At 55.9% G+C, this 27,918-nt stretch overlaps 6 protein-coding genes across 6 annotated transcripts; 3 read left to right on the top strand and 3 right to left on the bottom strand.

Annotated features, from left to right (window-relative positions):
* Positions 1-1,163: 1,163 nt before the first annotated feature.
* On the top strand, positions 1,164-2,140 carry ETH_00009080 (uncharacterized protein; the record flags this gene model as incomplete). The annotated part of the gene is made up of 2 exons (XM_013378373.1): positions 1,164-1,184; positions 1,538-2,140. 2 exons carry the CDS (start codon positions 1,164-1,166, stop codon positions 2,138-2,140), a joined length of 624 nt encoding a protein of 207 aa, XP_013233827.1.
* A 666-nt stretch (positions 2,141-2,806) lies between these two features.
* Positions 2,807-6,327, bottom strand: ETH_00009075 (uncharacterized protein; the record flags this gene model as incomplete). The annotated part of the gene is made up of 7 exons (XM_013378372.1): positions 2,807-3,108; positions 3,321-3,431; positions 3,596-3,652; positions 3,839-3,919; positions 4,073-4,162; positions 4,336-4,404; positions 4,584-6,327. 7 exons carry the CDS (start codon positions 6,325-6,327, stop codon positions 2,807-2,809), a joined length of 2,454 nt encoding a protein of 817 aa, XP_013233826.1.
* Positions 6,328-8,033: 1,706 nt separating this feature from the next.
* ETH_00009070 (uncharacterized protein) lies at positions 8,034-8,855 on the bottom strand (the record flags this gene model as incomplete). The annotated part of the gene is made up of 1 exon (XM_013378371.1): positions 8,034-8,855. One exon carries the CDS (start codon positions 8,853-8,855, stop codon positions 8,034-8,036), a length of 822 nt encoding a protein of 273 aa, XP_013233825.1.
* A 1,018-nt stretch (positions 8,856-9,873) lies between these two features.
* On the top strand, positions 9,874-12,872 carry ETH_00009065 (uncharacterized protein; the record flags this gene model as incomplete). The annotated part of the gene is made up of 4 exons (XM_013378370.1): positions 9,874-10,297; positions 10,752-11,578; positions 11,771-11,949; positions 12,044-12,872. 4 exons carry the CDS (start codon positions 9,874-9,876, stop codon positions 12,870-12,872), a joined length of 2,259 nt encoding a protein of 752 aa, XP_013233824.1.
* A 326-nt stretch (positions 12,873-13,198) lies between these two features.
* On the bottom strand, positions 13,199-13,954 carry ETH_00009060 (tim10/DDP zinc finger domain-containing protein, putative; the record flags this gene model as incomplete). The annotated part of the gene is made up of 3 exons (XM_013378369.1): positions 13,199-13,377; positions 13,621-13,690; positions 13,892-13,954. 3 exons carry the CDS (start codon positions 13,952-13,954, stop codon positions 13,199-13,201), a joined length of 312 nt encoding a protein of 103 aa, XP_013233823.1.
* Positions 13,955-16,774: 2,820 nt separating this feature from the next.
* Positions 16,775-26,953, top strand: ETH_00009055 (ubiquitin conjugation factor, putative; the record flags this gene model as incomplete). The annotated part of the gene is made up of 24 exons (XM_013378368.1): positions 16,775-17,124; positions 17,348-17,476; positions 17,661-17,787; positions 17,949-18,110; positions 18,396-18,459; positions 18,672-18,814; positions 19,066-19,191; positions 19,570-19,738; positions 19,978-20,065; positions 20,304-20,522; positions 20,901-21,021; positions 21,278-21,445; positions 21,739-21,790; positions 22,599-22,803; positions 23,024-23,148; positions 23,451-23,566; positions 24,014-24,113; positions 24,397-24,537; positions 24,954-25,186; positions 25,313-25,388; positions 25,635-25,723; positions 25,991-26,113; positions 26,357-26,487; positions 26,839-26,953. 24 exons carry the CDS (start codon positions 16,775-16,777, stop codon positions 26,951-26,953), a joined length of 3,372 nt encoding a protein of 1,123 aa, XP_013233822.1.
* Between the last annotated feature and the right edge of the window lie 965 nt (positions 26,954-27,918).

Raw genomic sequence — 27,918 nt, 5'->3', positions numbered from 1 at the left:
AGCCTCACCTCACCTCCAAAACAGCTGCGGTAGAGGCCGACATAGCCCGAAGCCAGGGCGACAGGTAAACGCTGCCGCTACCCCAGATAGTGCAGGTGAAGTTGGTGTTCGCTTCACTTCACAAAAAGATCCGCCCAAAAGACTAAACTATGTTTCTGCAAACTTTGTACACCAAATTCCTGTACGCACGCGACATGTCTGGTACGCCACGGAGAGACCGCAGGCTTTGAGACGACACTTGGAGTACAAAAAGCTGCAAAAACTTAACTCCTTTGCTGGGACACTGTCTTCCAGCTCCGCTAGTTGTCGAGACATTCGCCTGACTCTGTCAAAGAATAGCTAATGCCCGGCCCGTGGTCCATCCCCCCGTGTTACTCAACAGATCCCAACTGCAGATCTGCATCGCCTGAAGTAGCTGCAAATGGCGCCCTCTCAAGACCGATACCTTCCTATCACCCACAGACTCACGCAAACGGTTTGCCGTTGCCATGCAACGAGCACGCCAACCAGTGCCAGAAACTAGACTTTAACAAATTCCCAGGCTGTGGCTCCATGGAAATCCAGGAGCCTACTGCTTCTGCTGTTGCGTCTGTTCTGATGTTCGGCAACTGTCCGCCCATTCATTCAGCAGTACATGAGCCATAACTCCTTTTCAGTAGCCGTCACAGGTTGGTGGGAAGTTTGCATTGCTCGTGATTGGAGCAACGGAATCGATTGGGAAAGGCCACATGTGCCCTTCTCACTACTAATTCACCTGATCAACCAAAGTGATACATGCATTAAAAAAGAAAGAAGACATGAAAAAGATGAAGCTTGGCACATATCTAGGATCCGCCAGGGCGTGGATCAGCGCCAGCAGGATCCTATAGCCACACAAGCGTCCTTGGTAATGGTTGAAAATGAAGCAGGCGCATTTTGCTGAGATAGCAAATAAAAGCTAATCATAGAAAACCCTTTTCCGAGCAAGACAGGTGGGGAGCTTTATATGATGTTTAGCTTCCGATCAAAGATTCAACTCGAAGCTCTAAAACAATTTCCAACACCCTGCTGCTTCGCGAAGGAGATCAGCACGCCCCCAGAAATTTCCAGGTGGGATCGTAGGCAGCACCCGCCTTGGTTAACACTTAGTAGTCTGCTGGTCTTTCAACTCCTTGTCTGGGTTAATGCCTACACTGGCACCGCCAGTAAGCCCCCATGCCTGCAGTGGCCACGGAGCTGCTGCTCTGCACGAAGGAACAATAGAAATCCACATGAGACGGGCCGCGAGGCTCTGTTTCCCAAAGAAAGTATAACCTGCTTGCTCCAATGGCAAAATGCCTCCAGTTGTGCGCAGGCCAAACCGAAAGAAGGCAGGCAGGCCTGCACTTGATGAAAGAGAAGAGCCAGGTTGCGTCCCTAATCGCCCCTGCTCTTTTCATTGTCTAACTATTTTCTTCAGGGAGCGCCTATATGATAATTTCAAACTCCCCACTTCCGCCTGCATCACCAATAAACGTACAACACTACAAACGTAAGGCCTGCGTGCATGTGCCTGTAGGTGGCTTCTGAGCAACTAAACTTCGACGCTTATGGGCTGAGGTATGGCGCAGTAGATGGCATACCGGATTCCTCATCACTCCCACTATCACCATCGATATGCAGTGGAGCTATACCACCCGAGTTCCGTGCAGCCAGTCCCTTTGACTCAGATGCGCCAGAATGCCCCGAAACACTCTCCGCTGTGACAGTAAGCTCGGGCACTGGGTTCGCCGCTGGAGGCACAGGTGATTGCGAAGCAGCCTCGGGCACTGGACTCGTCGCTGGAGGCACGAGTGACTTCGAACCAGGGAAAGCTGTGACAGCAGCCTCGGGCACTGGGTTCGTTGCTGGAGGCACAGGTGATTGCGAACTAGGGAAAGGTGAAGGCGTTCGAGATGCTGGAGGCACAGGTGGTTGCGAACGAGGCAAAGGTGAAGGCATTCGGGACGCTGGTGGAGCAGGTGAAGGCGAACGGGTCAAAGGTGAAGGCGTTCGAGGGACGGGTGGGCGTGAACGAGGTAAAGGTGATGGTGTTCGAGGCACAGGTGAGCGCGCACGAGGCATTGGCGAAGGCGCTCGAAGCACAGGTGAATCTACAGGGGGCCCAGGTGAGAGCGAATGACGGGGTCCTGATACGCTTTTTTTTCCCGAAGTGCCTTCATCATGTGAAAAACCAGGTGTGGCAAGGTACACAGAAGCGCCTGCAGCATCAGTGAACACAACGTCTGCCCCAATGCCCCGAAGACTACCTATTCCTTAGTGACTCCACATGAGGCAGCTGTGCACAGGTGTATGCAGCTGATTCAAAATTCAGATCCCTACGAGGCAAGTAGGACGAAACTCAAAGACAAAACGAACGGCACGCAGACATGAGATACGCTCAGAATTCTAAAAACTGAGTGTCATTTTCGGGAGTGGGATAAACTGCGGATGCTGAAGGTACACATGGTGAGTGGTGGTAGCCGAAGGTAGCTACAGCATTCATGCACCGCTCTGGTGGTAGGTATTTACAGCCTCCATGCAAGACACTCGTTTAGCCTGGGAAGCATACATGGAAGTACTTAATTTAGCTTGCCTCACCTTCAGGATCATCATTGCGAGTCATTGGTGATGTGCCAATAGAGAGTCTCCCAACGCCTCCATTGTTGCCAGCAGACACAACACAGTTTGCAATTATCGTGAGAGCGACAGAAGAAAAACTTCTCAGTATTTCGTACCAACTTGACTTGCCGCATGCAATTAAGGCGACTGCGTCCTCCAATATGCATCTCTTTACTAATTAAAAGCTTCAAGAAAGGGAAGACGCTTCGAGGTGCAGCGGGTGAGCATCAGACACACCTGAATGCGTTTGAGGTCCGCTTGCCTCTTGAATGTCAACGCGTGGTATTGGAGCTCCAGCTTCTGAGGCAGGCTTCGAGGACACTTCCGTAAATGGCTTTCCCGATGACGAGATGCTTGGCTGTGTGGGCGTGAAGCCCTTGGAAGCTAGGACGTTTGTACCTCTTGGCAGGGGAAGCATGGGTGGAGGTAACGATGGCAAGCTAAAACTGTCGTCATCTTCTGAAGATGCGTCCAAATGGAATGGTGTAGCTGCAGCAAAAAGGCAAAAGCTGTGACATGCAAATGGCTGCAGCGAACAACGAGTATCGCAACAGCAATACACTATCTAAAGAATTTATTTGAGCGCCGTCCGTAACATTCCGGTGGCCCAGCTGCCTGCATGCACACAGCCTGTCAGCAACCGACACTCTTTGAATGAAGTTTGTCAGAACGACTAAAGATGAGATATATAACGGAAGTACCTGCGCCGGGAGAATCCGCATCCAGATCCGTTTCAAGAATGGCATTGTCCGGTAGTAGCGGGCGTTTTGGTGGCGGTGGAATTATACGCGGCGGTGGTAAAGGAGGAGTTTCTGAGAAGAAAACAGAAGATCACGGTTAAAGACCTATGCAACCAGTCCCTTCAGTGTGAACATAAGCAGGATTGCGGGTGCGGCACATTTTCTTTGAGTCATAAATGGATGGCCCTACAAACAAAAAGATGCTGGCGGAGATGAGAAAAGTATGTATGCCCCACCTTCAGAATCGTCATCATCGTCTATGTACGGTATTTCATCAGCTGCTTCGCTGTCACCTGGTGTACACAAATCACCAATACACACAAGAGGACAAACCAGCGTGTCTTGGAGGCCCCCGAACACATGAAATATCACCTGCCAGCTGCGCTCAGCACTCGCCCTTGAGTACGCATATGCATTTGTGCTTGGAATGTAGAGATAGGCAGATGTGCTGTCGTGTAGCGGGTTAGTAGGTTACTTACCTGACTCTGAAGGCGGCTGTTCCTGATTGCTCAGCACCAACATATTGTCCTGTTGAATTGGAAGTGGGATTTTTGGGTGTCCTGAGACAATTGACAGAGCTTGTCGCCGCCGTTTGCGGTTGACTCGCCGAAGTGAGAAGCGCTAGGAACTATGGACTCACTGGACTTGACGAAAGCATTTACAGGGGGGTTACTCTAAAATGGGGGCGATCGGTGAAGGCAAAAGTGACACACCTGGCTCAAGTGCTGCCGGATTAGTCTTTGCTTGTTGTGTTTTACCTTCGAACTGCCTGTACCCATTGGAATTCTCGTAATCCGGAGAACCTTAATTGACAGTAAGCACAGTATCTCTTGACGAGGCACTGGAAATTTTAAAGGGGCATTGACAGCCTCGACGACAGCCACATCCACTTACAGTGCTTGCCTATAATTGCCTGGATTTGACAAGCTAGTAATACCTTGGCACCCAGAAGAACCGCAGGGAGAAAAGGACCTACTTGAGCACGCTGGGACCTGACTGAGCTGTTTCCCCATCAGCACTCCCTCGGGTGCGCGAGGTAAGAAGCCTGCATATGCCGCAGGCGCTCATAACGGAAAGATCGTAACCCAGTGTGACATCAGTATCTCTTAGAGTGCATCTGCTTCCCCTTGCTGGGATTTCAGCTGCCGCAGCTTCAGGCTAGTCCATCAGAATAAGAAAACCACGAGGCGTGAGGCGGTGGTTCGTGTGGAGAGGCACGCGTACCTACTTTGTATCCCCCCGAAGATGACAACGAAGACGCACTTACAGTGGAAATTACAGGCAGCGCATGGGAGGATTTCGCCAGTGATGAATCAGGAGATCCCAGGTTTCCTCTGTCGTACAAGTATGTGCGGCGCCTCTCCTCGAAGACAAGGGGCTTGTGTGGCTTGGCTTGTTGCTTCTGCTGCGCTGACGAGGGCGTTTCCTCCGTGACTGGGTGTTTCGCTTCGTAGGCCTCCTTGACTTCTTTGGCCATATCATAGATCTCCCTGGCCTCCTCAAGCTCATCACTGACGGCCGAAAGCAGAGTCTGAAGCTCTGTAACGCGAATGGAGTCGTTAGGAAGCCGCCGCCACCTTTGAGCTTGGTTGTCAATTGCCCGCTGGATTTGCGCGCGTTTCTGCCGAAGGAACACTTCGCGTGTGGTGGATGCTGATGCCTCAGTAGCCAGAATCCTGGCCTTGGTGGCCCTTACAGTGACTTCGTAGCTCTCCCAGTCGAAGAGTTGCTTCTCGAGCCTCTTGACGGCGTCCCGTCGAAGGTTCTTGTGGTTCGCTCCGTACTCGTGCAGCTGGCGCTGTTTCTCCCTGCACTTCTTTATTTCCTGTTCCAGCTGCGTCAGGGTGCACCTCGCCCGTTTCTGCTGCCCCTCCTGCACCTGCCATTCCGTCTCCGCGACTTCACGGAGCTTCTCGAGCCCTTCCTTGCCCGAGTTCTCCAGGATCATCTCCGCCTGTAGCTCAACCTTGAGCTGCAAAAGTCGATGAATGGTCGACCATGAGATGACCTGGCAGCGAACGGCGGCGGCCAAGAGCAATCGGCGGGCCCTCAGGATGTCCCTGGCCTCTTCCGCGTTGGTGGGTTCCTCGGGGAGAGATCTGAGCACTGTTATTGCTGCTCTCATCTTGGCCAGTTCCGTGAATTCCCGAACCAGAAGGGTCCTTTTGCTGGCCTGAGAGGAGCTGCATACTGCTGTCTCGAAAACGCCCAACTCCGCCTCCACCCTCTTCATCATATCGGCGGCTTGGCCAAGGGTGTGGGTCCTTCCTGCAGCCTGCAAGTCCTCGTTTCCCTCGTTCCCCTCTGGAAATTTATTGCCCAGGAACACTTTTTTCGTCTGCCTAGCCTCCTTCTCGACTTCTCGCAGGCTGGCTCGCTCGGCCTCCATGCGGCTTTCCCTGCTGCGGAGTTCCTCCTCCTCTGCGTGCAGCAGCAGCTTCTGGCGTTCCAAGTGGAGCTTCTGGCCCTGTGCAATGCCTTGCTCGTGAGCTATCTGGCGCTGCATTTCGCTTAGGCGTGCCTTCGACTCCAGCAACTTGGCCTTCTCTGTGGCCAGCCGGTCCATCCGGCTCTCCAGCTTGTTGCGGAGGCTCTGGATCTCCGATGGCTTGCTGCCCGACTTGCTTATGTAGTAGCCACGCACCAGAAAAATCAATCCCAGCGCTATAGACAGCAGCAGCGCCCGGTGCTGGCCTACTTCGCTGGCTGTGCGCGCCAAGGCAGGCCCTATTTGGGACCCGTCAGAGATGCTGCTGGACTCTTCGCAGGGGATTGACTTCCTGTGGAGTTCGCTTCCGCCAGTAGTCTTTCGGCCATAGGCCCCGTACCTGCCAGCTGGCGCTCTGCCAGACTGCAAATAGATGTATCGTTCTGGCCATCTGGAGCTGTCACTCCCTTCCACAGGGCCTGCCCACAGCAGCCCACAGAAAAGCAGCCCCAAGGCCGCCGCCTCAACCAGGAGCTGCATGCCGAGGCGTCCTATGCAAGCACTTCAACTTCCCTAGCGGCAGCGAGCAGTAGGCCAAAGGCCTCGCTGCTCTTCGAAACAAGAACTCGCAGAGCCCCTAGTGTGGCTGCTACTCCACTGCCACAGCCGTGGCGAGAATAGAAAGAAAAATTCTACGCTATTTTCTTTGGGGCCAAAGGCCCAGGGGCTAGACGCGCCTTGCGCTGGTGGGAGCGGGACACGTCAGGCGAAGGGCGGAAGATGAACCCCCGCAGTGTCTTGGGGCAGCCCAGAAGGACCCACAGGGGCTATTTAGGAGGGACCCATAAGAGTCAATCTTTACGGGCGCAGCGGGGTGCTGCAGCGCCGCACAACAGCGTCCCCGATTGAGCTATTGTGAGCGAGTGGCAGAGGGCGGCCAGGGGCGGAGAAGCGAACAAGAAACATAACGAAAGCCCGCATCACGAGGCACTGCGCTGGGGTAGGTGAACTATTATCTGTATACGTTAGACCATCAGAATGAATGGCAATAAGAAGAACAGCCGGCACCCTGGCTTAAGTGATACTTCAGAACGCCCTGGGAGGGCGTGCGGGGAGCCACACCGGCGGCAACCTTGCACGCATTGGGGTTGCTGCGCCTCTGTCCCACTCAATTGAAGAATTCAGCTCAAATTGTTTAGAAAGTAACTAAGGTGCATAGGCAGCACATATTTCTGAAAAGGAACTGCAGGTCACCCCAAGTGGAGCGACTACCTGCCTACGCGCTGCCTCGAGACCTCAGAACTAGGGGCCCCCCCTGTCGCTGCCCGTAGAAACAGCCGCCGTTTCAGCTCACAGTTCCGTTCGTACCTGCTATGCAAAAGTTTTAGTATAAATACTACGTTAGCACGCTGCTCGCCCCCCTAAAATCGTCGCTGGGCTGTGACCACTTCGTCTGCAAAGGAGTCTGCACGCCGCGCAGCATACGGGAGGTCGCTGAAAACTACTGTGGAATGCTGCCCTAGCATCTAGAAGATGAAGCTAGAGAAATGTTTACTGAGGCTACAGCATCTAAAGGCCTTCCCAAGGTTTCCAGTCCCGCTTGGCGACGGCTGGTGGAGGGCCGGCGTGCGGTGCCTGAGAGGCTACGCGCTTCTGAAGTTAACTCGGGGAAGCCGGTGAAACCCGCGCAAAAAAGGTTCTGGAGGTCACCAGCGTATTAAGGACCCCATTCTCGCACAGGAAGGGGCCTGGTCTACGCGCTCCGCACCATGCACAGAAAGGGCTAAGTGGCGGTGCACACAGGATGCTGTACTTGAGCACATACTCATGTATATTGCAGGTTACTCGCATAGTCTGTCCTAAATGCTCATGTCCAGCGCACAGACATGCGCCCTGAGCCTAAGGAGGCTCTTGACAGTGGCAAGCACAGTAAGGCCCTGCACTTTGGGCCCCTAGACCGTTGGCTCGGAGGCCTCGGCCGCCCAGCAGAAGCCATTGCTGCTAAGGGAAGCACCAGGAGAATCCAGAAGGCCTAGCTGCTGCTAGCCAGGGCGCCAGCGCAGCAGGCTAGGGGAACCTGAGAGGAGAGCCAGCCACTCTACGGCCACAGTGTGTAGCCTCAAAGGGAAAGAATCTTTTCAAAAACAACCAAAAGAGGCAACAAACGAAACTGAAACAGAAAGAGAAACGCTCCAATAGCCACTTGTAGCTGCAGGCCTCCCACTCCACGTCCGCCCCCGCGGCCCTCAGCGCTGTCGCCTAAGCTTGAGCATTCTGGCGCCTTTCTTGGGCACTCCTCTCCTGAACTCTTTTCTAATCAGTTTCATTTCATGCAGCGTCTTCCAAGTCCTCTTTGGTTTATTTATCTCTACAAAAGGGACTTTTTTAGACCGCAGCAGCCGCTTCTTGTACTTCTTCTTGTGAAACTTCCGCATCTTGAAATAACGCCGCCGCTTCGTGCTTATGAAGCGCTGCTGCAGCACTTGCTGCTGCACCCCTCGCGGCTGCTGCAGCAGCAGAAAGCAGCGCTGTCGCAGGGCCTGCAGCATCCCAGGCTGCTGCCGCAGGGGTTGTAGCAGCGGGGGGCGCTGCTCTCGGGCTGAACCGCCAGCAGCAGCTTCCCACAGACCCTCAGAAGCCCAATAAGCATCATTCGCTATTGGCTTACTAGCAGCAAGCTGGCAGAGTGCGAGCCAGCTCAAGAGGCTGCTGCTGCTGCAGCTGTAGCTGCATGCAAGAGGGGAGGAGCAGGTGCTGGTTCTGATCAGCTGTCGCTGCTGTTCTAGCTGCTGCTGCTGCAGCGGAGACAACATAGCAGAGCGCCGCCACCTCCCCTTTAGTGAGGCAGCTCCAATTCCTATACGAAAGAAAAGAGGGGAGTCCAAGCTGCTGCGCAGAAGCGGCCTTTTCTGCTCCTTAGCAGCAGCTGCTGCAGTAGCTGCTGCTGTGTCTGCTGTTGCTGCTACTGCTGTAGCAGCCGCTAAAACTCCAGCGCTTTCCCCGAACGGGCTTCCAGTGGCTCTGCTGCGTGCGGCTGCCCCAGCCGCCGCTGCCCACGGAGTCCTCATGGGGTCTAGCTGGCCTTAAACTCGCGAGCCCCCCCGTCGGCCGCGGCGCTGGGGCCTGTGTGCACAATAAGGCTCTACAGCTGCGCCGCAGCGTCTGCAGGAGCTGCCTCGGAGAGCCCCTGAGCTTCTGCTGCCTTACTGGGAAGTGCGCGAGGCCCCCACCCCCATTGCGGCTGGCCGCAGGCGCTGCCAGCGCCGCTCAGGCCCCGCAGCCGCCCCGTCGCCTGCGCTGCTTCTCCACAAGTCTTACGGTGTGGCGCTGGGGCCTCTGGGCGTTCAGCAGCTAGTGGCTAGCCCTGAGTCGTGGGCGTCGGCAGGTGGGCACAGCAGGAGGCCCTGGGGGGCGCTAGCCTCCCCGTGACTGAAAGCGAAGCCCACCGCGACAAAATTGAAATCTAACTGCAGAACGCCTGTGGGAATTGGGGAAGCACAGGTGAACTGCTTGATGCAACACATGGCCCGCATGCGCTGCGGGATCTGAGGGCCTCCCGATTCCCTGGGGACTGCATGCAGTGGGGGCCCCTGGGGAGCCACAGGGGCCATTACCTTCTTAGGAATTCAAATTTTGCCTAGAAAGTAGATTTTTCCTCTGCGGTGGAGCAGGTGATAGCGAAAAAGCTCGCGTTTTCACCTGCAGCGGAGGCGAGACATTGCGATGTCCGAGCGGGTCGGAGGCTAATAAGCAGTGCTTGTGCGGCTTGGCGTTACTTTACTGCCCGTTTAGGCACCTGCCCGTTCACTTAAGTCTCGTTTAATTTGCGGCGGAGTGTAGGTCCGGCTATTCCTTCCCCCTGCAGTACCCCCTCCTTCAGTGGTGCTGCGGCAAGAATAGTGCTGCTGTAACACCTCCGTTCTGCAGCTGCATGCGGGGCATTGGTGACATTAGCCCGAATTATATTTAGATGTAACTGCTAGCTGGGACAGATCCAGAAACACGCACAAGCAGTCAGCCTCAGTTTATATGAGGCCGTAGGTCACTGAATCGCCGTACTTAGGCCGAAAGAACCTCAGGGCAACAATGTGGGAGTCTGCACTTAGCGCCCGCGACCTTGTTCTCCAGTCGGAGGGGCCCCTAGGGGCTTCTCCAGGAACTTCCGGGGTCCCTGAGGGCACCGGCATGCTGGGAAGCGGGGGAGGGGGAGCTCTAGGGGCCCTTGGGACCCGCCGGGAAGATGAACTGCTGAATACCACTGCTAGCCTGAGCGCAGGATTGCCTGGCGTTGGACTAGACTCCCTCAAGCAGCTACGGGGGGCAGCGGCCTGGATACGGCCGAAGCCCCAGTTCGTAATCAAGACGCGGATTAAGGGGGGAACGAAACTGTTTCTGAACATCTGCAGCCACGAACAAGTAGACCCTTGGCACTACAAAGAATTGTTGGCCGAAGAGGGGCAGGGCTCCCAAGGCGGCATCCGAATCCCCATGAGCATAGGCCCCTGTGCGCGTGCTCACAGCATCAGTTTGTAGCTAGGCAGCAGCACAGTAGCGCAGGCAGCGCTGAGTTATTCTTTGCAAAAATGCACTGGCTTAGGCTCATGTCAAGAAGCGCAGCTGAAGGGGTGTTTGGTCATCTGTTTTCGAGGGGCTCAGGTGTACAGACAGTTGACAAGCAAGGCGCTGCTTCCCTTTCCTGCGACGTCGTCTTCAGTGAAGGCAAGTGCCGCATGCTGTCTTGCATCTGAGGTGTTCTAAAGTATTAAATTTTGTATCAGTCTTCGTAACATATGTGCTGCTGCTTCTGCTCCTGGCCGTTTCTTCCCGTAGCACTGCTTTCAAGAACCAGTTAGTGCTGCTGCGCCTTCAGCAGTGCCTGTCTCACCTCCCGCTGCTGCAGCGCAGTTTGCTCCGCGTCTCAATACGCTGCTGCAGCGCAGTCCGCCTCTGCTGCTCTGCTGCAGAGACGCTGCAGCGCTGCGCAACAGACCGAGAGGCTCGGGACATTCTCACGCAGTTCACGTGCGCAGGGGTGGCGCGCAAGCACCAACTCGAGCTCCAGCAGGGGGTTTCTTTCCCCAAACTCACTTACAAGGGTGTGTACACCCCCGCCTCTAGGCCCTTAGCCTCTCCCGTTACTGAAGCATACGACTTTCTTAAGAAGCACCCCCAATGTTATGGCCCCCTCAAGACAAGTTGTGCTGTCTGCTGGCCCGCAGGGACGCTTCCACCGCCCATGCAGCACATCAGGGTGACACGAGAGGCCCAAATTGAGCTGCTGCACCCAAGTGCAGCAGCAGCACCAGCTGCAGCAGCAGAACCAGCTGCAGCAGGAGCGCCAGCAGAAGCAGCAGCCGTGGATCGATCGAAATGCGAAAGCCTGTCGGAGCATTTGGTGTGGGACGCAAACTTCGCGACGCCCCAAGACGCAGCGGCCTTTTTTGCCCATCTTTCAGAGGGTCACTCAGAAAAGCAGCCGAAGCTCTCCCAGAAAGCAAGTGCGCAAGGCTTGCGAGGGTCCCCCTGGATAGCTAGCTGGGCTCGCAGCAACAACAGCAGCAGCAGCAGCGGCAGCGACAGCAGCGACTGCGGTATCGACCGGCTTATCCCTGTTGGGGCCGTCCAAGCAGCATCTCTACAGTCCCCTGGCCCTGCCTTCGCTGGACTTGAGAGAGGCAAACAACGCGGCCTCAAGAAAGCTTTCCTTATGACTTCTTCTTCGGCAGGAGGGCGCAGCCGGAACTGCTGCGCGCCGCAGCAGGCTGATGCTTGCAGTAACAACCCAGGTAAGGTGCGTCTACAGCTTGTGCGCTCTCTGCTGCTGCTGCAGTCCGCAGCTGCCCGCCTCATGTGCTGCTGGACTTTGCCTGCGTTGCATTAACTGCTTCTTAGTCTTCTGTGCGTTTCACCAGCCCTGCAGGCGCTGCAAGGCCGGGTATACGTACTGCAGCTGGTGCTGCCGCGCACTGCCGCTGCTGTTCAGGCAGCAGCAGCAGCAGCTCTTTGCTCTCGCTGCAGGGCGCCCAGGCGGCGGTGCAGCTGCAGAGAAGATAGCCTGGCATGGGAATTTAAGTGTACCTACGGCCTGAAGATTAGTGACCTCGAGCTCGTGGTGTCGCCGCTGCGTGGGGCCCTCTGGGGCATTTCAAGGAGCAGCACTGGGTAAGTGTGGGGCCCGGCTTGCTGGAGGTTCCCCCAAAACGAAAGTGAGGCAAATAGCCCAGGCTCTTGCTGTGCTGCGGCGCTGCTGCCTCAGGCCCCTCAAGGGCTGCAGCCTTGCGTTCCCGTTACGGCTGCGATCTAGTGCTGCCTTTGCACTGGTGTCCACCTACAGCAGCTGCGAGGAGGCCCGGAAGGCGCTGCACCAGCTGCAGGAGCAGCAGCAGCAGCAACAGCCGGACCCAGTGGCCTCAGGAACTCCAGAGGAGGCCCAGCAGCAACTCAAAGACATAGCTGCGAGGCCTGCTGCGTTCTTGCTGACAGTCTGTCTACTTGTGGACGCTGCAGCCGAAACAGCTCTCGCATGCATTTGTCCTGCTGCTGCTGCTGCAGCAGAGACGGCCGCAGCAGAACTTGCAGCAGCAGAAGACGAAGCAGCAGATGCAGCAGCAGATGCAGCAGCAACGGTTAATAAAGAGGAACTCGTCACGCGGTTACAAGTGCAGATAGACGAAAGCGACTCTTCAGACGACTGCTGCAGCGTCGCTTCAGACAGCAGCAGCAGCAACAAAACAGCAAAACTAGAAGACAGCAGCGGCAGCAACAAGTTTAGCTTGGCAACAGCCAGCGAAACGTGCGAACTGCGGACGCGTCCAGGAGCAGCGCAGTCCTCTAGCAGTCCCGCTTCAGCGGGCCAGGGGCCCCAGGGGCCCCAACAGCCTCTGGGGCCCCCTGGGCCCCAGGGGCCCTCGGAGCCCACACCCTGTGCTGCTGCACGTGAGCAGCAAACCCATAGCCTTTTACCGCAAGCCGCGCCTGCCCAGCGCCATCCCTGCCATACGGAAGGGCAGGAAAACGTGGACGCTTGCGGCGGGGCCCCCCTGCCTGGGGAGGATCCGCTGCTGCTCGAGGATGAACTCTTGTGAAAGGCTGAGGCTTTTGGCGCAGCAAAGGCGGCAAGAGCCACTGAATGCCCCCGGAATACCGCAGGGGCTGTGCAGCTGCGCTGCTCCAAAGAGCGGCAGCAGGGACCCGGCAGACGGCTCTGAGCAGCAGCAAAGTTTCCTCCAAGAAAACGTCGGAGTGTACGTACACCGCGTGCAAGTTGTCTACGAACGAGCACAGAGCCGGCTAAAGACTTCTAAATCCCAGATGAAGCAGATAAGGAAACCGCAAGCACGCGCGCACCTTCTTGCAGTGGCTAGCTACCAAGCTGCTGCTACTGCTGCTGAAGCTGCTGCTGCTGCTGAATTCAATTTAGTAGGCTGTCGCCTGAAAGGTTCCCCCCACTGCCAGCAGCGCCCATGAGGCCCCCAGCGCCCTGCTGCTGCAACAGAGCTCTGCTGCGCATCCCCACAAAGTGCTGCACTTCATTCCACCTCTGAGCACACTGCCAGATGCACTGCTGCTGGCTGCTGGACAGCGACCGGCCTGCAGGAGCAGCAGCAGGGCAGCATTTGACGCGTCAAGTAACAAAATAGTGTCCAAATAGCTGTAATATATCTAAATAGATAATAATGTGATATTAAATAATCTGGAATGTGAAATCGGCTGCGAGAGGGCCCCACGATTCGTGTGTGAGGGCCTCAAGGCAATGAAGCGTGTGCAGCAGCAGGGCTATGGTGATGCTAAAGAGCTGCTGAAGTGTACATACACCTCGGCTGCCACGCTCACCGGGCTTGTCTACGCATTTCGTGAAGCACCGCGAAGTTAATGAAGCCAGCATGCTCTGGGCCTCCAGCGCCTGCAGGGACAAAATGAGCAGCAGCAGAACTGTCTGCATGCATGGCCACAAACTGGCAGGGCTCTGTACCACGATCTAGGCCAGTGCCAGCAGCAGCAGAAGGGGCAACCCCTGCAGTAGCTGCAGCGGCTTCAGCTGCTGCAACAGCTGCGCAGGAGGCTCGCAAAAGCAAGTGGAAGCAGAAACTGCGAGCTGAGGTACCTGCTGCAGCCCCAGCTGCAGGGCTGCAAGCTGCTGCTGCTGCTGCTGCTCGTCGTCTGTCATGGCTCGAAGCGCCGGCTCGGAGGTCCAATCTACTGCTGCTGCAGCTGCTGCTGCACCTAGAAACCTCACGCCGCCCACTAAATAGGGCTACGGCCCTGTGAATTCCCTTGTTAATGCCGATGCAATCTTTGAGTGCCGCTGGCTACGTAAAGACTGACGGCCGCCGCAGCGCCCTGCTACACGGCGCGAGTGGAGTTTAAGAAGGAAGATCTTTACCCGCGTCAGAAATGCAAATTAATGCAAATTACAGCCAAATTGAGGCCATCAGCGGCTGCTGCAGTGAAATGGGTTTACACAGTGATCACGAGCAATGGGTACTACTGCTTGGGGCTGGGAAGGACTTCGCGGGTAGAGCTGTGGGACGCTAAGCTTGAATAACCTTTTGGGGTTTCCCATGCAATGAAATCATTGATTTTTGAGTTATAGAAGCTGCATATGTAGTGAGATGTGCGCTCTCTTCGCAGATTGAGTCAGCAAGAGAGTCGGTAACCGCCTCTGTAGCTGCATATTCGTAGCTACTGCAATGTGGGGCGCGGCTCTTAGGCCAAAGCTGCAGCAAAGGCCTACGCTGCGCATTAAAGGCTACTACAGAGGAGTCAGCAGACTCGCATGAGTTTGAAAGAAAGCAGAAAATATCTAATTCCAGGCGTTTCCCCGCAGGCCCCTTTCCACCTGGAGGGGGCCCCTAGAGCTATCGTTGCCAAGCGGGCTTCTTCTGTATATAATTATCTGCCATTTGAGATCCAGCTGAGCTTTTTTATCGAAGCTGTTGTCTTCTCCCTGGGCGCTTCCTGCAGCCTCTGCAGGGGAGCGCCGTGACCCTGTGTCTTGTGGGCTTGAAGGACTTTACCTCCGAGCTACAGCTACTGCTGCTGCTGCTGCTACTTTCGCTGCTGCTGCTGTGTGCTAGGACGGGCCATTTCCTGGTGTTCGCTGTAGCCCAGGTGCAATTCTGGAGTGCAGACAGACTCCGTTCAGGAAAACTGAAATGCATCATTACTATGACCACTATTACCACTATCATTATTATTATCATTGTTATTATCAATATCCTTCCAAATGCCGTTCTTATTCCGCTTCCTTTGTGCCTGGTCATAACTCCATGAACCATGCCCGTCTGCAAGCTTGACTTCACTCTTGAAATCTGAATTTCCCGTGCGAGTAGCCCCGTCAAATGATTCCCGCCTCAATTTGCTATCTTCACGATAATTAGATTTGATAGTTGCATGTGTAGCTGGCCCCAGCAACAAGAGTGCTAGGCTAGCGCTTTGTCTTTAGCATTGGGATGAGTTCGTGACACCTGTGAGCGAAGATCAAGACTCCACAAGCGCGACCTCAAGGCTTACAGAAAACCCGAAGTTGAATGAAACAAATTAGAGATGAGAAAAATTTGGACAGTGTTCCAGAGGGAACGCAACTCCAGGAGTAGCAGGGGACTCTCCGTAAAGCAGTGCTGGCCTGTGCAGTTTTCTCATGGCTATACCTCACACTCTAGTTGCGCAGGACTTTCGATGTTTACTCTTAATTACTTCGGTCTTCGTTCAAAAGCCGTACTCAAAGCCTTATATTCAATTGTCGTTCTACCTCTAGTGCAGCCAGAATGTGAAACCTGCGGAAATGCAACTTTCTTTTTTCCTCCGCAAGTCTCAATTTTTTGTTTTAGTCATTTGCATATTTAATTTTAAAACATTATTTGATAGTGTGCTGCTCCGTTGAATAGGCCTGGTTGAGATTGAGGTGGCTGCATGGCGCCTCGGGGAGGGGGGCACCTTCCAAGTTGAAGTTACTGCACCGAAAAGCTAGGCCTTCTTAAGTAAGGATTTTCCGTAGTTCTCTGGGGTGCCGCTGCACCTGCAGCGTCGCAAAGCTGCGCCTAAGCAATTGCCCCACAACGACTCTGGCAGGCCTTAGGAGGTGGTTCTGCTCCACAGGCTGGCCAGAGCCCGTCTGGCAATTAACTTTGTAAGAAAATAACACAGAGTAGTGCATCAACTCGTGCGGTGCTGCCGTTTACGTTGCCTGTAGGTGGTGACCTGTAACAGAGGGAGGTCCCCCGGCGCGTAGAACAGCGGACTGCCTCATCTCTCGCCACCAACTGCATGTCTTTATGCCCTTGAAACGAACTAAACTGGTTTACTGGGGGAAAGTTTCATATTTCTCGGAGCGGCAACGTAACCGACCTCCTTACGGTGTTGTAAGGCTACCGGCGACAACACCCGCCGTGAACCTGCATCCCAACCCCACATACCTGTAACATTGGCGCCGAAATACTTACACTAATTATCGAAAACTCCTGCAAAATCAAAACGATGTGTGAAAAACAAAGAAAAAACACTGCTTGGGCACTTCCGTCGCATGCGCTGGTCGCGGTAGAGCGGCCTAGGGAGCTGCGGGCGACAGCATCCGCTACGTATTTCTTACGGTTCTACATGCCACTTTCCCTTATCCTTTGAGTTGCTTGGACCAAAAAGTCCTCCAAAAAGAGGCCAATGGCTTCCACATCTTCCGGTTATTTGGCAGCAGCAGCAGGCGGTCAAATACGGAGCAGCCAGACCAGCTGAGCTATACATAGCCTAGAGGGGTAGTTCCCCTTATATCTCAACTAGAAGACTTCATGGACGCTTAAATCTGGCGCTTGATCGGACCAGTGGTCACGCTAGACTTTCCAGCAGCCTCGTTCTCTGCCCGGTTTGCCGAGAGCAGGCAGCAGCTGCGGCAGCCGTGCAGCAGACCAAGCAGCAGCAACAGCAGATTTCGGCATCTCCAAAGCGAACATAGTGTTTTAGGTCTTCAGCTTCCAGATAAGGGCGCCTGGCGGGCATGGAATCGCCCCAAGCCACGGGGGCTGTGTTCCCCCCCGATGCCGGTTCTGGTGCGTCTGCAGCTCCCCCTGGGGAGCCTGCAGCAGCAGCAGGGGCTCCTGCCACTGCAGAAGAAGCTCCCAAAGCGCCTGCGGCAGCAACAGCAGCAACAGCAGCAACAGCAGCAACAGCAGCAGCAGGAGCAGCCGGGACCCGGCCAGCTAAGAGTCCAGAGGAGCAGCGCGAGATCAAGGAAGACCGCTTCCTGCAGGCGTCACTGCGGGTGCGCGCGGACGGCGGCGTCTTCCCCAACTGTCTGTACCTTCCCAAGCTGGCGGAGGAGTGCGTTAGGGAGGGCTTGGAACCGAGGTACGCGGACGCGGCAGGAGCAGCAGCAGCAGCAGCATCTTCAGCGCAGTGACTCTCTGCAGCAGCAGCAGCAGCAGCGCAGCTTTTGCTGCCGCACCCTTTCAGAAAGCTCTGACGGCCGGCTGCGGGTCGAGCGCCCGCCCTTCGCGCTGAGCCGGGAACTTGGGTTTAGGGTTTAGGGTTTAGGGTTTAGGGTTTAGGGTTTGGGTTTGCGGCGTCGCAGGCTGCGCGTCGACGTGGTCCAGGAGATCCTCATAGAACAGACGCAGCTTCTGTGGCGAAGCAAAAGTCAAAATGTCTTCAGAGCAAATGCAGAGGCCTTCCACAGACTTTCAGGCGATACGTACATCAAGTACGTCCGCTGCTGCTGCTGCTGCTGTTTTTGCTGCTGCTGCTGCCACCGGTAGAGGAAGGCGACCTTGGCTGCTGGTGGAGTCCCTGCTGGCGGCGTGGATGCACTTGGGCTTGCTGCTGCTCCGTCTTTGTCCAGCCATATGCTGTTGCTGCTGCCGCTGCTGTTGTTGTTGCTACTTCAGGTATTTGCCAGCCGACAGGCGGGTCGCTGCAACAGCAACAGTTCAGGAGCAGCTTGTCAGCAACGCCGTTTTGCTGCTTACGTGCTTGGAGCTTTTTGAACTAGAAGAGCCACCGCCGGTGGCTGCAGTGAGAAAATGCCCTGCTGTTTATCCTGCTGCTGTTGCCGCTGCTGCTTTTGCTGCTGCAGGCTTATTCCGGACGACACTGTCAGCTTCCCTTGTGCTGCTGTAGTTGCCAAGCCTCGCTGGACAAGCTGCTGCTGCTGCTGTTGCTGCTGCTGCGTTCAGGTGTCTGTACAGTTCAGGGAGTTCTTAGAGGGCGGCGCCTCCACAGTGTTTATGAACAAACTCATTGCAGGGCTCCAGGAGACGCCAGCAGCAGAAGAAGCTCTTGCTGCTGCTTTTGGCCCCGCAGTGGACGGCTTTTTTGCTGCGCTCACGGGCCGGGCGGTGAGGGAGACAGAAACAGCCGCTGCTGCTGCTGCTGCTGCTGCAGTAGCAACAGCGGGAACCGCGCGGCTGTTAGTGCTTGTGGCAGGGGAAGGCACAGCTGCAGTCCGGACATAGGGAAAGAGGCACCTGAGGCAGAGCAGGGGATGCTGCAGCTGCTGTTGCTGTCGTTGCTGCTGCTGCGAATGCAGCAGCAGCGGCACGAACCGCGCGGCTGCAGCAGCTGCAGCCAGAAGTGCAGTGATGGAATGGGTCTATTGCGTGCTGCTGCTGTTTGCTTCTTAGGTAGGAGACTACAAAGCGCCCGCTGTCGGAGCCATCCGCTTTCTTTCCTCATTTAAACCAATCGGTACAGCAATGCTGCTGCTGCTGCTGCTGCTGCTGCCGATTTTCCTTGCTGAGGATGTTGCTACTGCTTCTGGTCACTGCAACGTCTGACCAAGTTGCTGCTGCTGCTACTGCTGCTGCCGTTGCTGCTGCTGCCGTTGCTGCTGCGTGGTTGTGCTGCTGCTACCGTTGCACTGACCGCTCTCTTTGCTTCGCATTGTCTTGCTGCTGCAGCTGCAGTTATTGCCAACCGGGCCTGCTTCTCTCCGCCTTTTTTGCCCCCACTGCCGGCCTCTCAGCCCGGCTTCTTCTTGCAAGAGAATTCGCTGCTGGGCAGGCTACTCTCCTTCACCCCTCTAGACGGGCCAGTCCTGCCCGTAAGCATTGCCCGTGGGGTTTCGGGGCTGCGTGGCTAGGGGTTTAGGGTTTAGGGTTTAGGGTTTAGGGTTTAGGGTTTACGATTGACGAGGGGTGTAGGACTCTGGACGTGAAGTGTGTGATGCCATAGTGACTTCGAGCTGAGTTTCGGAAAATGCTCGCGTGGAGAATTCAGCAGACGGCCACAGAAGTGACGTCTTAGGCTGCAGGGTTTAGGGTTTAGGGTTTAGGGTTTAGGTTTTGTGCTCAGAAAGGCCAGCAGAGCAGCGTGCAGCGTGCGTTTGCGGGCAGCGCCGCCTTGGCACCGACGTACCTGCAGAACACAATTCAGGGCATGAGACACGACATACAGAATCTCATGGACATTGACAACCAGGTGGCGGCTGCTGCTGCTGCTGCTGCCATCTTCTGTGTTGTGATATACTCTGAAGCTGCTGATGCTGCTGCTAAGGGGGCCAGTTCTGGCACCGCGGCTGCCATTAACGCGGCAGTTGTCGTCACTGCGTAGACGGACGTTGTAGCTAGCTAGCCTTACTGTGCCTTGCCGTTATTGCTGTGCTGCTTCTTTAGTTGCTGCTGCACCATATGCAAACAAGCGGCTCGGGTGCTTCGCTTTGTGTGCTGCTGTGCTGTTGCAAGGGTTCCCGTTAGAGGCTGCTGCAGTAGCTTAGTGGGGGTACTGCTGCTTGCGTGTCTGTTTGTGGCTCCTTACGCTGTCGCTGCATGCGCTTTGCTGCTGCTGCTGCTGCCGCAGATTCTGAAGAATCTCTGCCGCGCAGGGAAGGCAGAGAGGCAGCGTGTACTTCTGTGGTTTGCTGCTGTCTTGACTTCCAATGAGGGCCGGGCCAAGGCAGCTCACGCTCACATGCTGCTGCAACAGCAAACTCCGGAGTCAGCAGACCCCCTCCATTCCTTCCTCATAAGTATGCAGCAGCAGCTGCTGCTGTCTTGCGCTCTTGTGCTGCTGCCGCTGCACGCCCACTGCTCCTGCGAAGGCTGCTGTTCTAAGCTCCTTGTGCTGCTGCTGCCTCCTCCTCATGAAGCTCCACCAGCCGTGTGGGTGTTATTTTGTGTGAGCTGCATGGTCCTTGGCGACACCCGTGTGCTTCATGGTCTGCTGGTGCTGCTGTTGCTGCTATTGTTGCTGTCGCTGCCCTTACAGAGGCGCAAGGCCAAAACACGTTTGGATTCTGTATAAATGTGTTCCACGCGCTGCTGCTGCTCGTCGACCCGATAAAATATGAGAAGATGTATGTCTGCTGCGGAAGCCTCAAAAGCCTCTCGAGCCGCCCAAGCGCAACCAAGGAAGCTTCACTTGGTGTCGCAGCAGCCGCAGTAGCTGCAGTTGCTGCCGCTGCTGTTGCTGCTGTTGCTGTTGCTGCTGCTGCTGTTGCTGCTGTTGCTGCTACTGCTTCTTTGCACCTTTTGCCCGGCCTCAGCGTACCTGCATTGCTGCGGCTGCGCGCCGCGTGCTGCTGCTGCCTGCAGCTGCGAGCTGTCGCCCTTCTACGCCACCTGCGGTCCCCCCAGCGACGCCCTGCGGCTGGCGGTGGCGGGGCCGCTGCGCCGCGAGGCGCTTCTGGGGGAGGGCGAGGCAGCAGCAGCAGCTAAGGCTTTCTATCAGACAATTGCTGCTGATGACGCCAATTCGAAATTCACCGCCGAGGTCTTCTGGCTCACAATCAGGGCTGTTAGGCTTTGCTTCAAGTGAGCTGGGCTGCCTAATGGTCCTTCCAATTCTACTGCTTCTGCCCGGCTTGCTGCTGCTGCTTTTGCTGCTGCTATGCCTGCCATTACTGAAGCCTTCGCCGCTGCTGCCATAACCTTGTTTGCTGCTGTTGTTTGCCGCATGGCGCTGCTGCTTCCCCTGACTCTTGATTTGCCGCTACTGTCCTGTTTAACTCCGCCCTCGTGGCGGCAGTCTGTAGCCGCTCCGACCTCGTGTCGCATCAGCAGCAGTGCCAGCATCAGCAAGAGTGCCATCAGCAGCAGCAGCGGGAGTGCCAGCAGCAGCAGCAGCAGCAGGGGTGCCAGCAGCAGCAGCAGCAGCAGTCCAAGGGTCTGCGTATGTGCTTACTGCCGCAGCCCCTGCGCCAACGAGTGCATGCGTTGGATGGACCACTTTCAGCGGCGGCACGACGAGGGCATGCAGCAAAATTCAACAGAGGCGAAACACATTATAGCAGAAGTCCTTGGCTGGCGTGTGGTGGGTATTGGGCTTTGTCTTCTGTTGCTGCGTGTGCAGCTTCTGCCCCTCCTCCGTCTGAGTCCCCAGACCTCTTGTGCATTCATTTTGTGTCCTTACTGGCCTCTTTTCTCTGCTTGACTGTGTGCTTGTTTTTCCTTTTATCTCCTGGATGCATGCGTTTGCTGGGCCTGGGGCTGGCGGCGGCCGTCCCGCTGCTGGCTGCTGCTACGTTCTGCATCATTTTTGCCGGCTTCCGCTGGTGCTGCTGCTGCAGATCCTGCTGCACCCTCGCCTGTGCAGTTTATACTGGCACTTCGCACACCTTTTCTGTTCGTGGCTGCTGGGGTGTATGTACACCTACGCCCCAGACGGCAAAGAGGACCCCAAAGCTGTCGCTCTATTGACGAGCCAGAAGTGGCGCTATGCGGCGCTGCTGACTCAGGTATTACTGGCGTTATTGGGTCTTTGCTGCTTCTTTGATCATTGCTACACTTATCTCTTGGGACTCCTTTGCTTTTCCTGTCTGCCTCCGCGTTGCTGTTGCTCTTTCTTTCTCGGGGCTTTTATTTTTCTCCTCTTCTTCCTTTGGCCATTTATTTTCCTTTTCTCCCTTAACTCTTTCTCCGTCTCCGCGCTCGTCTTTTCGTCTTCCCCCTTTTGCTGCTGCTTACCTTCCGGCTGCCGCTGCTGCTGCACTGCAGCCACCGCCGCCTGGAGATGCGGCTGTTTTCGCAGCTTCCCCCCGGCGGCGCGGAAAACCCCTCGCAGCCTCCCCCTCAATTTGCACGTAAGCCTTCACTGCAGTCAGTTGAGACAGAGGGGTGCAGAGGCACGTAGGCACTAGAGGCATAGCTGCAGATAGAGCTAGTCGCCCACAGCATATACGCGCATGCATAGTCGTGCGTACGTGCGCATATCTGTTGACGAGCCTGCTTGAGAAGGTCCAGGCTGTTCTATCTATATAGTATAAATAATATGCATATATGTATAGATGCATGTGCACTAGAGCGGTGTACGGGCATGCACAGACCGCGCTGATGTTTTTTTACGAATATATGTATGCATGCTATGCATGCATATATTTGTTGACGTATTGTTCAAATATGTTTAGTAGTCCATGTTTGCATTCACAGGTTAAATGCACATGTGGTGTACTTATATATATATGTATGCATGCACGGACAAGAAATATATATATATATATATATATATATATATATGCATGAGAGGGTAATAAAATATGTATTACTTATGTGTATATGTATGGACAGATAGACGCGTGTTGCTTGATCACATATACGCATGCGTATACTTGCGTGTATACGAGAGTGTATCTATGCACATGCAGCGTTCGTCCACATATGCATATATAACGTTACGCGGACGCACAAGTTTGCGCATATATCGCGGCTCAACCAGCCCAGTAGTTTGCTGGGGCCTTGCCCACCCTCAGTAGTCACACGGCGACTGGGAAAGGCGGAATGCTGCGGCGGCTGGAGAAAGCCAGCTCCCGAGCTGCAGCAGCGGGGGCCGAGGCTGACGGGCGTGTGCGTTGGGTGTGTGCGCTGTGCTGTTGGCTTCCTGTGGCTCTGCAGTGCTCCCGAGCGGCATCATAGAAGACCTCTTTCTCTCAATGCGGCACATGGCGGAGCTGCAGGCTGTCTACTCCAGTCTGCGGGGGGCGCAGGGCGGCGAAGTCTCGCCCTGCAGCAGCATGGACGCCGAGCTCGTTACTGCCACCTGCATTGCTGTCATGGGCTCTCCTGGCTTCTTCCGCAGTGTACATACACGCTGCGACGGGTGCGGCAGCTGCTGCTTCTCCAGGGGACCCCTGGGGCCACTCCGCTGCTGTTGCATTTCTGTCCTTGCGCTGCAGCTATTGTGCTGCTGTCTCTGGCCTGCTGCTCTACTTGCCCGTGTTCAGGGGCGGCCGCCCACCTTGCTGCTGCCACACTAGCTTCTTTTTCTCATGCTGCTGCTGCTACTGCCGCTGCTGCTACTGCTGGGGGTGCGGCCGCAGGGCCTGCCGCACTTTGCATCGGCTGTTTCTCCTAGAGGACTTTCGCTCTCGGTTGGAGTCGCTTTCGGTGGCGAAGCGCTTTCTGCTGCCCGCGTTGTTTGAGGTCTTCATAGACTCAGAAAGAGGTTCGCAATGGCCATACCAGCGCCCGTTTGCTGCTGCTCAGGGCGCCGCGAATTTGATGCAGTCTGCCAGGACAAAGTCTAAAAGCTCTGACGCTCTCTAATAAGCTCTTTTCGTCTGTGTCCCACCGCCGGCTCTGTCTCTATCCTGGAGGCCAGAGCCCCTTCAATGCCCCTTGTGCATCCTTTGCCCGCTTTCTGGGGGCCTCATGACGCCCTTGGGGCCCCTAAAGGGGCCCTGTGAAAGCTCGCCGCACATGCACCAGACTGGCTTCTTTCTGCCTGCTGCGCTGCTGCCGCTTCAGGCTCTTATTACGACAGAATTAACTTCAGGATTCCTATTGTGGACATGCTGCGCCGCCTGCTAGCTAACGAAGACTACAAGACTAACATGAAGGACCTCGCTGAGGCTCACCCCGAGGTGCGCATATGTCTTGTGTCTTTGCTGCTGCTGCAGCTGCTGCTACTGCTGCTGTGGCGTTTCTTGCGCCTCGCTTCGTGCGTAGGCCGTTCAGTGTTCAGTTCATCTTCTTTTGTCTCTGTTGCCTTGGCTCTTATCTTTCACGCCTCCCTGCTGTCTTCGCATGCACAGCCTCCCTGCGTATCTTTGCCTCTTCTCCGCTTACTCTGCTTTCTGTGTCTCCAGCTGCCGCTTACTCCCAATATTTTTCTTTTGTGTCTGTAGCGCTTGCATACCTCTGAGTGACGTGTAGCAGCAGCAGCAGCAACAGCAGCAGCAGTAGCAGCGGCAAGAGCAGCCTCAGCAAGGTTAGCGTCCGTGCATGCAATTGCTGTGCATGACGCAGAGGCTGCAGCTGTTGAGCGTGAGTGCTGTGGCCGCTGCTGCTGCTGTTGCTGCTGCCTTCAGAAGTTCTTGCATTTGATTCACTTGCTGCTGAATGACGTCGCAGCCCTAGTGGACCAGGCGATGGAGGCTCTTGTGGAGATACGACGCAGGCAGCTGGAAGGTGTGTGCCCTGTTTTATACTCGCTTGTTTTTCTTTCTTTTTTGTTCTTTTCCTGCCCCACATATATCTTTTGCTGCTATGCTGCTCTCCTGTTCGGGCGAAATGCGCTTAAAGGGGCCACGAGCCTTTCGCCTTCCCGTTAACAGCGCCTCCTCCCGACTGATAACCTTGGGGCTCTGTACCCTCTTATTCGCTTGGCAAGTGCTGACTGCTGCAGCTGCGTGTGCGCGGTCATACCTGCGCCGTCCTGAGGTGTACGTACACCCCAGTGGTACATGCGCAGGCCGAGATAACGACCAGGCCCCACTGCCCGGCCAGACTGGGGCCCGCGCTGGCGCTGCGGGCGCTGCTGCTGCAGCTGCTGGGGCGACGCAGGGGGCCCCTGCTGCTGGTGGGGAAGAGGAAGAGTCCGACGTCGACGAAGGTAGGGCCGGCGAACAGGGCAGAGCTAAGATATAGGCCAGTGATGCAGCAAATGACGCAGGCCAAGCCTCACAGCAACAGCAGCCCAAAGTGACAGTTTGCTGCCAGAAGGGTAGATGGATGCCTGCGGAGCTGCAGAGATAACAGCGGCCGTTTGGGGACCCGCAGCAGCAGCGAGCCGCCTGCTAGCTGCTGCAGCCTGTCGTGTCTGTTTGGCCCCCTGCCTCCTTCAATTTCCCCCTTTTCAGCAGCTTTCAGTGTTTGCACTGTTAGTGCATTAGGGTTGCCTCGTAGTGAAGCAGCAGCACGAACAGGGTTGCATGTGAAAGCGCTTGCAATTCATTTTTGCTCGACATCTCCTCTCATCTCTGCCTGTTTTTGCTGTGCCTCCGGCTCCCCCCTTTCCTGCGCCTGCAGTGGCAGGATCCCTAGAGGGGCAGTCGCCGCTGGAGAGAGAGCCCTGGGCGCGGCTGCAAACTACTGCGCGGGACTTGTGCTCCCTTGGCCAGAGCGCGTGCGGCCTGTTCACGTTGCTGTCGAGGCACTGCGGGGCTGTCATCAGCAGCAGCAGCAGCGTCTTGCCTCAGGCTGTCACCACCCTGGACTGCTGCCTAGACCACTTGGTGGGGCCAAGGTGCCTCCAGCTTAAGGTGCGCTGCTCCCCATCCCGTGGTTAGCTAGCCAGCTAGCTAGTCATTTGACTGGCGATATAGATCCGCAAAGCCTGAGCTAAAAAACCTTACACGCCAGTTTCACCGGCGGCGTGCGGCCCTCAGGTCAACTCCATGGAGACCTACAGCTTCAGACCCAAGGACTGGCTGTCTACAGTTTTGGAGGCTTATGTGTACCTACGTGCGCAGGCGGCTGAGGGCTTAGAGTCGAGAGCTGGGAATTAGGGTTTCGGTTTTGGGGCTAAGAAATGGGGTTTGTGCTCTAGGGTTTGGGCGCAGGGGTTGGGGCTCAGAATGCAGATGAGGCAGTGGCTGCTTGTGCCCACTACAGTGCTAGGATTAAAGGCCTCCCTGCTGCTACTCTGTTGCTGCTGCTGCTGCTTATATGAGCGTCGCTGCTGCAATTGTTGCTGCTGTGCTGCTGCAGTTCAGGCTGACAAGACGAATGGGGAAGTCATAATTGCGGAGATTTTGAGGGACGGGCGATACTACAAACAGACGAATATCTCCAAAGCAGTAAGCATCAGCAGAAGCAGCAGCAGAAGCAGCAGCAGAAAAGATGTCAGCAGCAACAGCAGCGTACCGAAAGTAACCCAAAAGTTGGCAGATGTCGCTGCACCGTTTCTCTGTTGCTGGCGGGTGTGCCGTTCACCCGTCTGCCTATCCGGTAATCTGGGGTGAAGCGATGCTGCAGCATCCCTTGTCGCTGCACTGCTGCGTCTGCTGCTTCTGCCTCTGCTGCATCTGTTGCTGCTCCTTCTGCAACTGCTGCCTCTCCTGCAGTGCCGCATTGCGCGCCGCGAGGGTCTGATGTCTTCGGTCCTTCTGGAGGAGTTTCATTCTTTGGTGAAGCGGCTGGCCGACATGGAGCAGGCAGGAAAGGATATCGACCTCGACGACGTGCCGGTACCTGCTGCTGGAATTGCTGTTGCTGCTATTGCCGTTACTGCTGCTGCAGCTGCAACTGCTGCTCCCGCGGCGGTTACTGTTCCTGGCAACAACAACAGTGGTTGCAAGTGACACGGCAGCAGTTCTCGAGATACTTTCGTATCTTCGGACCTCGTGGCTTTCTTTTGTCGTTGCTGCAGCAGCTGCTGTTGCAACAGGCACAGCAGCGGAAGTACTGGTCCTCTGTCCGTCTGCGTGCAGCCCGAGTTCCTAGACCCCATTATGGCGGACTTGATGACAGACCCCGTGCTGCTGCCCTCAAGCAAAGTCATCGTTGACAGGCGCAACATCGAGCGGCACCTCATGTCGGAGCCCTCCGATCCTTTCAACAGGTGTGTGGAGCTACGGTCCCCGCGGTGGACGCTAGCGCATGCATGCATCTTGCGTGCATGCATGCATACGTGCATGCGCTCTCGGAGCTAAACGGGCGACTACATGCGCCTACGCATGCAGGCTGTATGCATGCAGGGGGTGCAGCCGTGCGTCTGTGGGCGTCTGTGGGTGCATTTGCTTCCGTGGCTTGTTTGTGTCTGGGGGCTGCGCGTGTCAGGTCCTACACGCCTTCTGCGTGGCTGCAGGCAGCAGCACACACAGCCACAGTTTGCTTGTCAGCAAACCAAATGGGAGGCTGCGTTGTAGCTAGACACACTTTTTTGCTGGATGCCTCTTTTTGCTGCATTCAGGGCCCCGCTGACCCGTGAGCAGCTGGTGCCGCAGCCGGAGCTCAAGAAGGCCATAGAGGCGTTCACAGAGGCGAAGAGGCAGATGGCTGCGACCACCAAAAGTCCTGGAAACTAGCTACCCAGCCAGCTCGCCGGCCAGTCTCTTTGCTAGCTAGCTAGGCACGGCGTGGCTAGTTAGCCACCAGCCCACAAGTCTACCACTGGAGGGAACAAGTTATGTGCACTCACTGACACGGAAGAGCTCCGCAGCTTTAGCTTCCGCTATGCGTCTTCATTTGCTGCATGCGCACTCGAAGGCTCCGCCAGTCTCACTGACGAGGCTAGCGGGGCTGCGCAGTCTCTGCGGTCTAGCTGCAACAAATTAGGGAGATGACCGTAACATCGGCAGCAGCAGCAGCAGCAGCACCAGTGAAAGGAGGGTTGGGCATTGCAGAAGGGAATTATGCGCGGGCAGCGGGACAGCAGCAGCAGCAGCAAGGTGTGTGCTGCCTGGCCGCGCATCTTTGAGATCCCTGCTTTCGTGCATGCAGTGTATGCGGATTGTTGCATAGAATGCGCCGTTTGCGTATAGGCGGGCCAAAACGTACTTAGCTAGGCAGGTAGCTAGCTGCTTGAGAGTATATGGCCAGCGCGCCTCACACGTTCTTCGGATCTGCAGTGAGCTGCCGACTAGGGAAGGCTGGGTGCACACAGCCGATTGGCTTTGCTGCTGTAGCTATTCATCAGGCTCGCAAGCTAGCTAGCTACCTGGCTAGCTCACCAGCAGCGAGGTTCCCGTCATGGGACTGTAACCTAGAGCCAGACCAAAGTGCCAAAGTGCGGAGAGTTTGCTGGAATGCATGCGCCATTGTGGAGCTACAGATAGACCATAGAGAGAGGGCGAGGTAAAGCCACAGCCAGAAAAGCCCCTCGCTTCTAGCCCATCTCTAACTCAGGAGCAGAGGCAGCGCTGGAAACCCGCAGATGGGCATTTTGATGAATACTGAATAGCGGTACCAGCTTGCGCAGGGCTAGAAGCAGATGATGCCAGAGCTAGCATTAGATAGGAATGACGCAGCGGCAAAATACCTACGGGGCAGA

Source organism: Eimeria tenella, genomic scaffold (genome assembly GCF_000499545.2).
Source record: "Eimeria tenella Houghton genomic scaffold, Eth_scaff81, whole genome shotgun sequence".
Classification (NCBI taxonomy): Eukaryota; Apicomplexa; class Conoidasida; order Eucoccidiorida; family Eimeriidae; genus Eimeria; species Eimeria tenella.
This window is presented reverse-complemented; position numbering and strand designations above follow the sequence as displayed.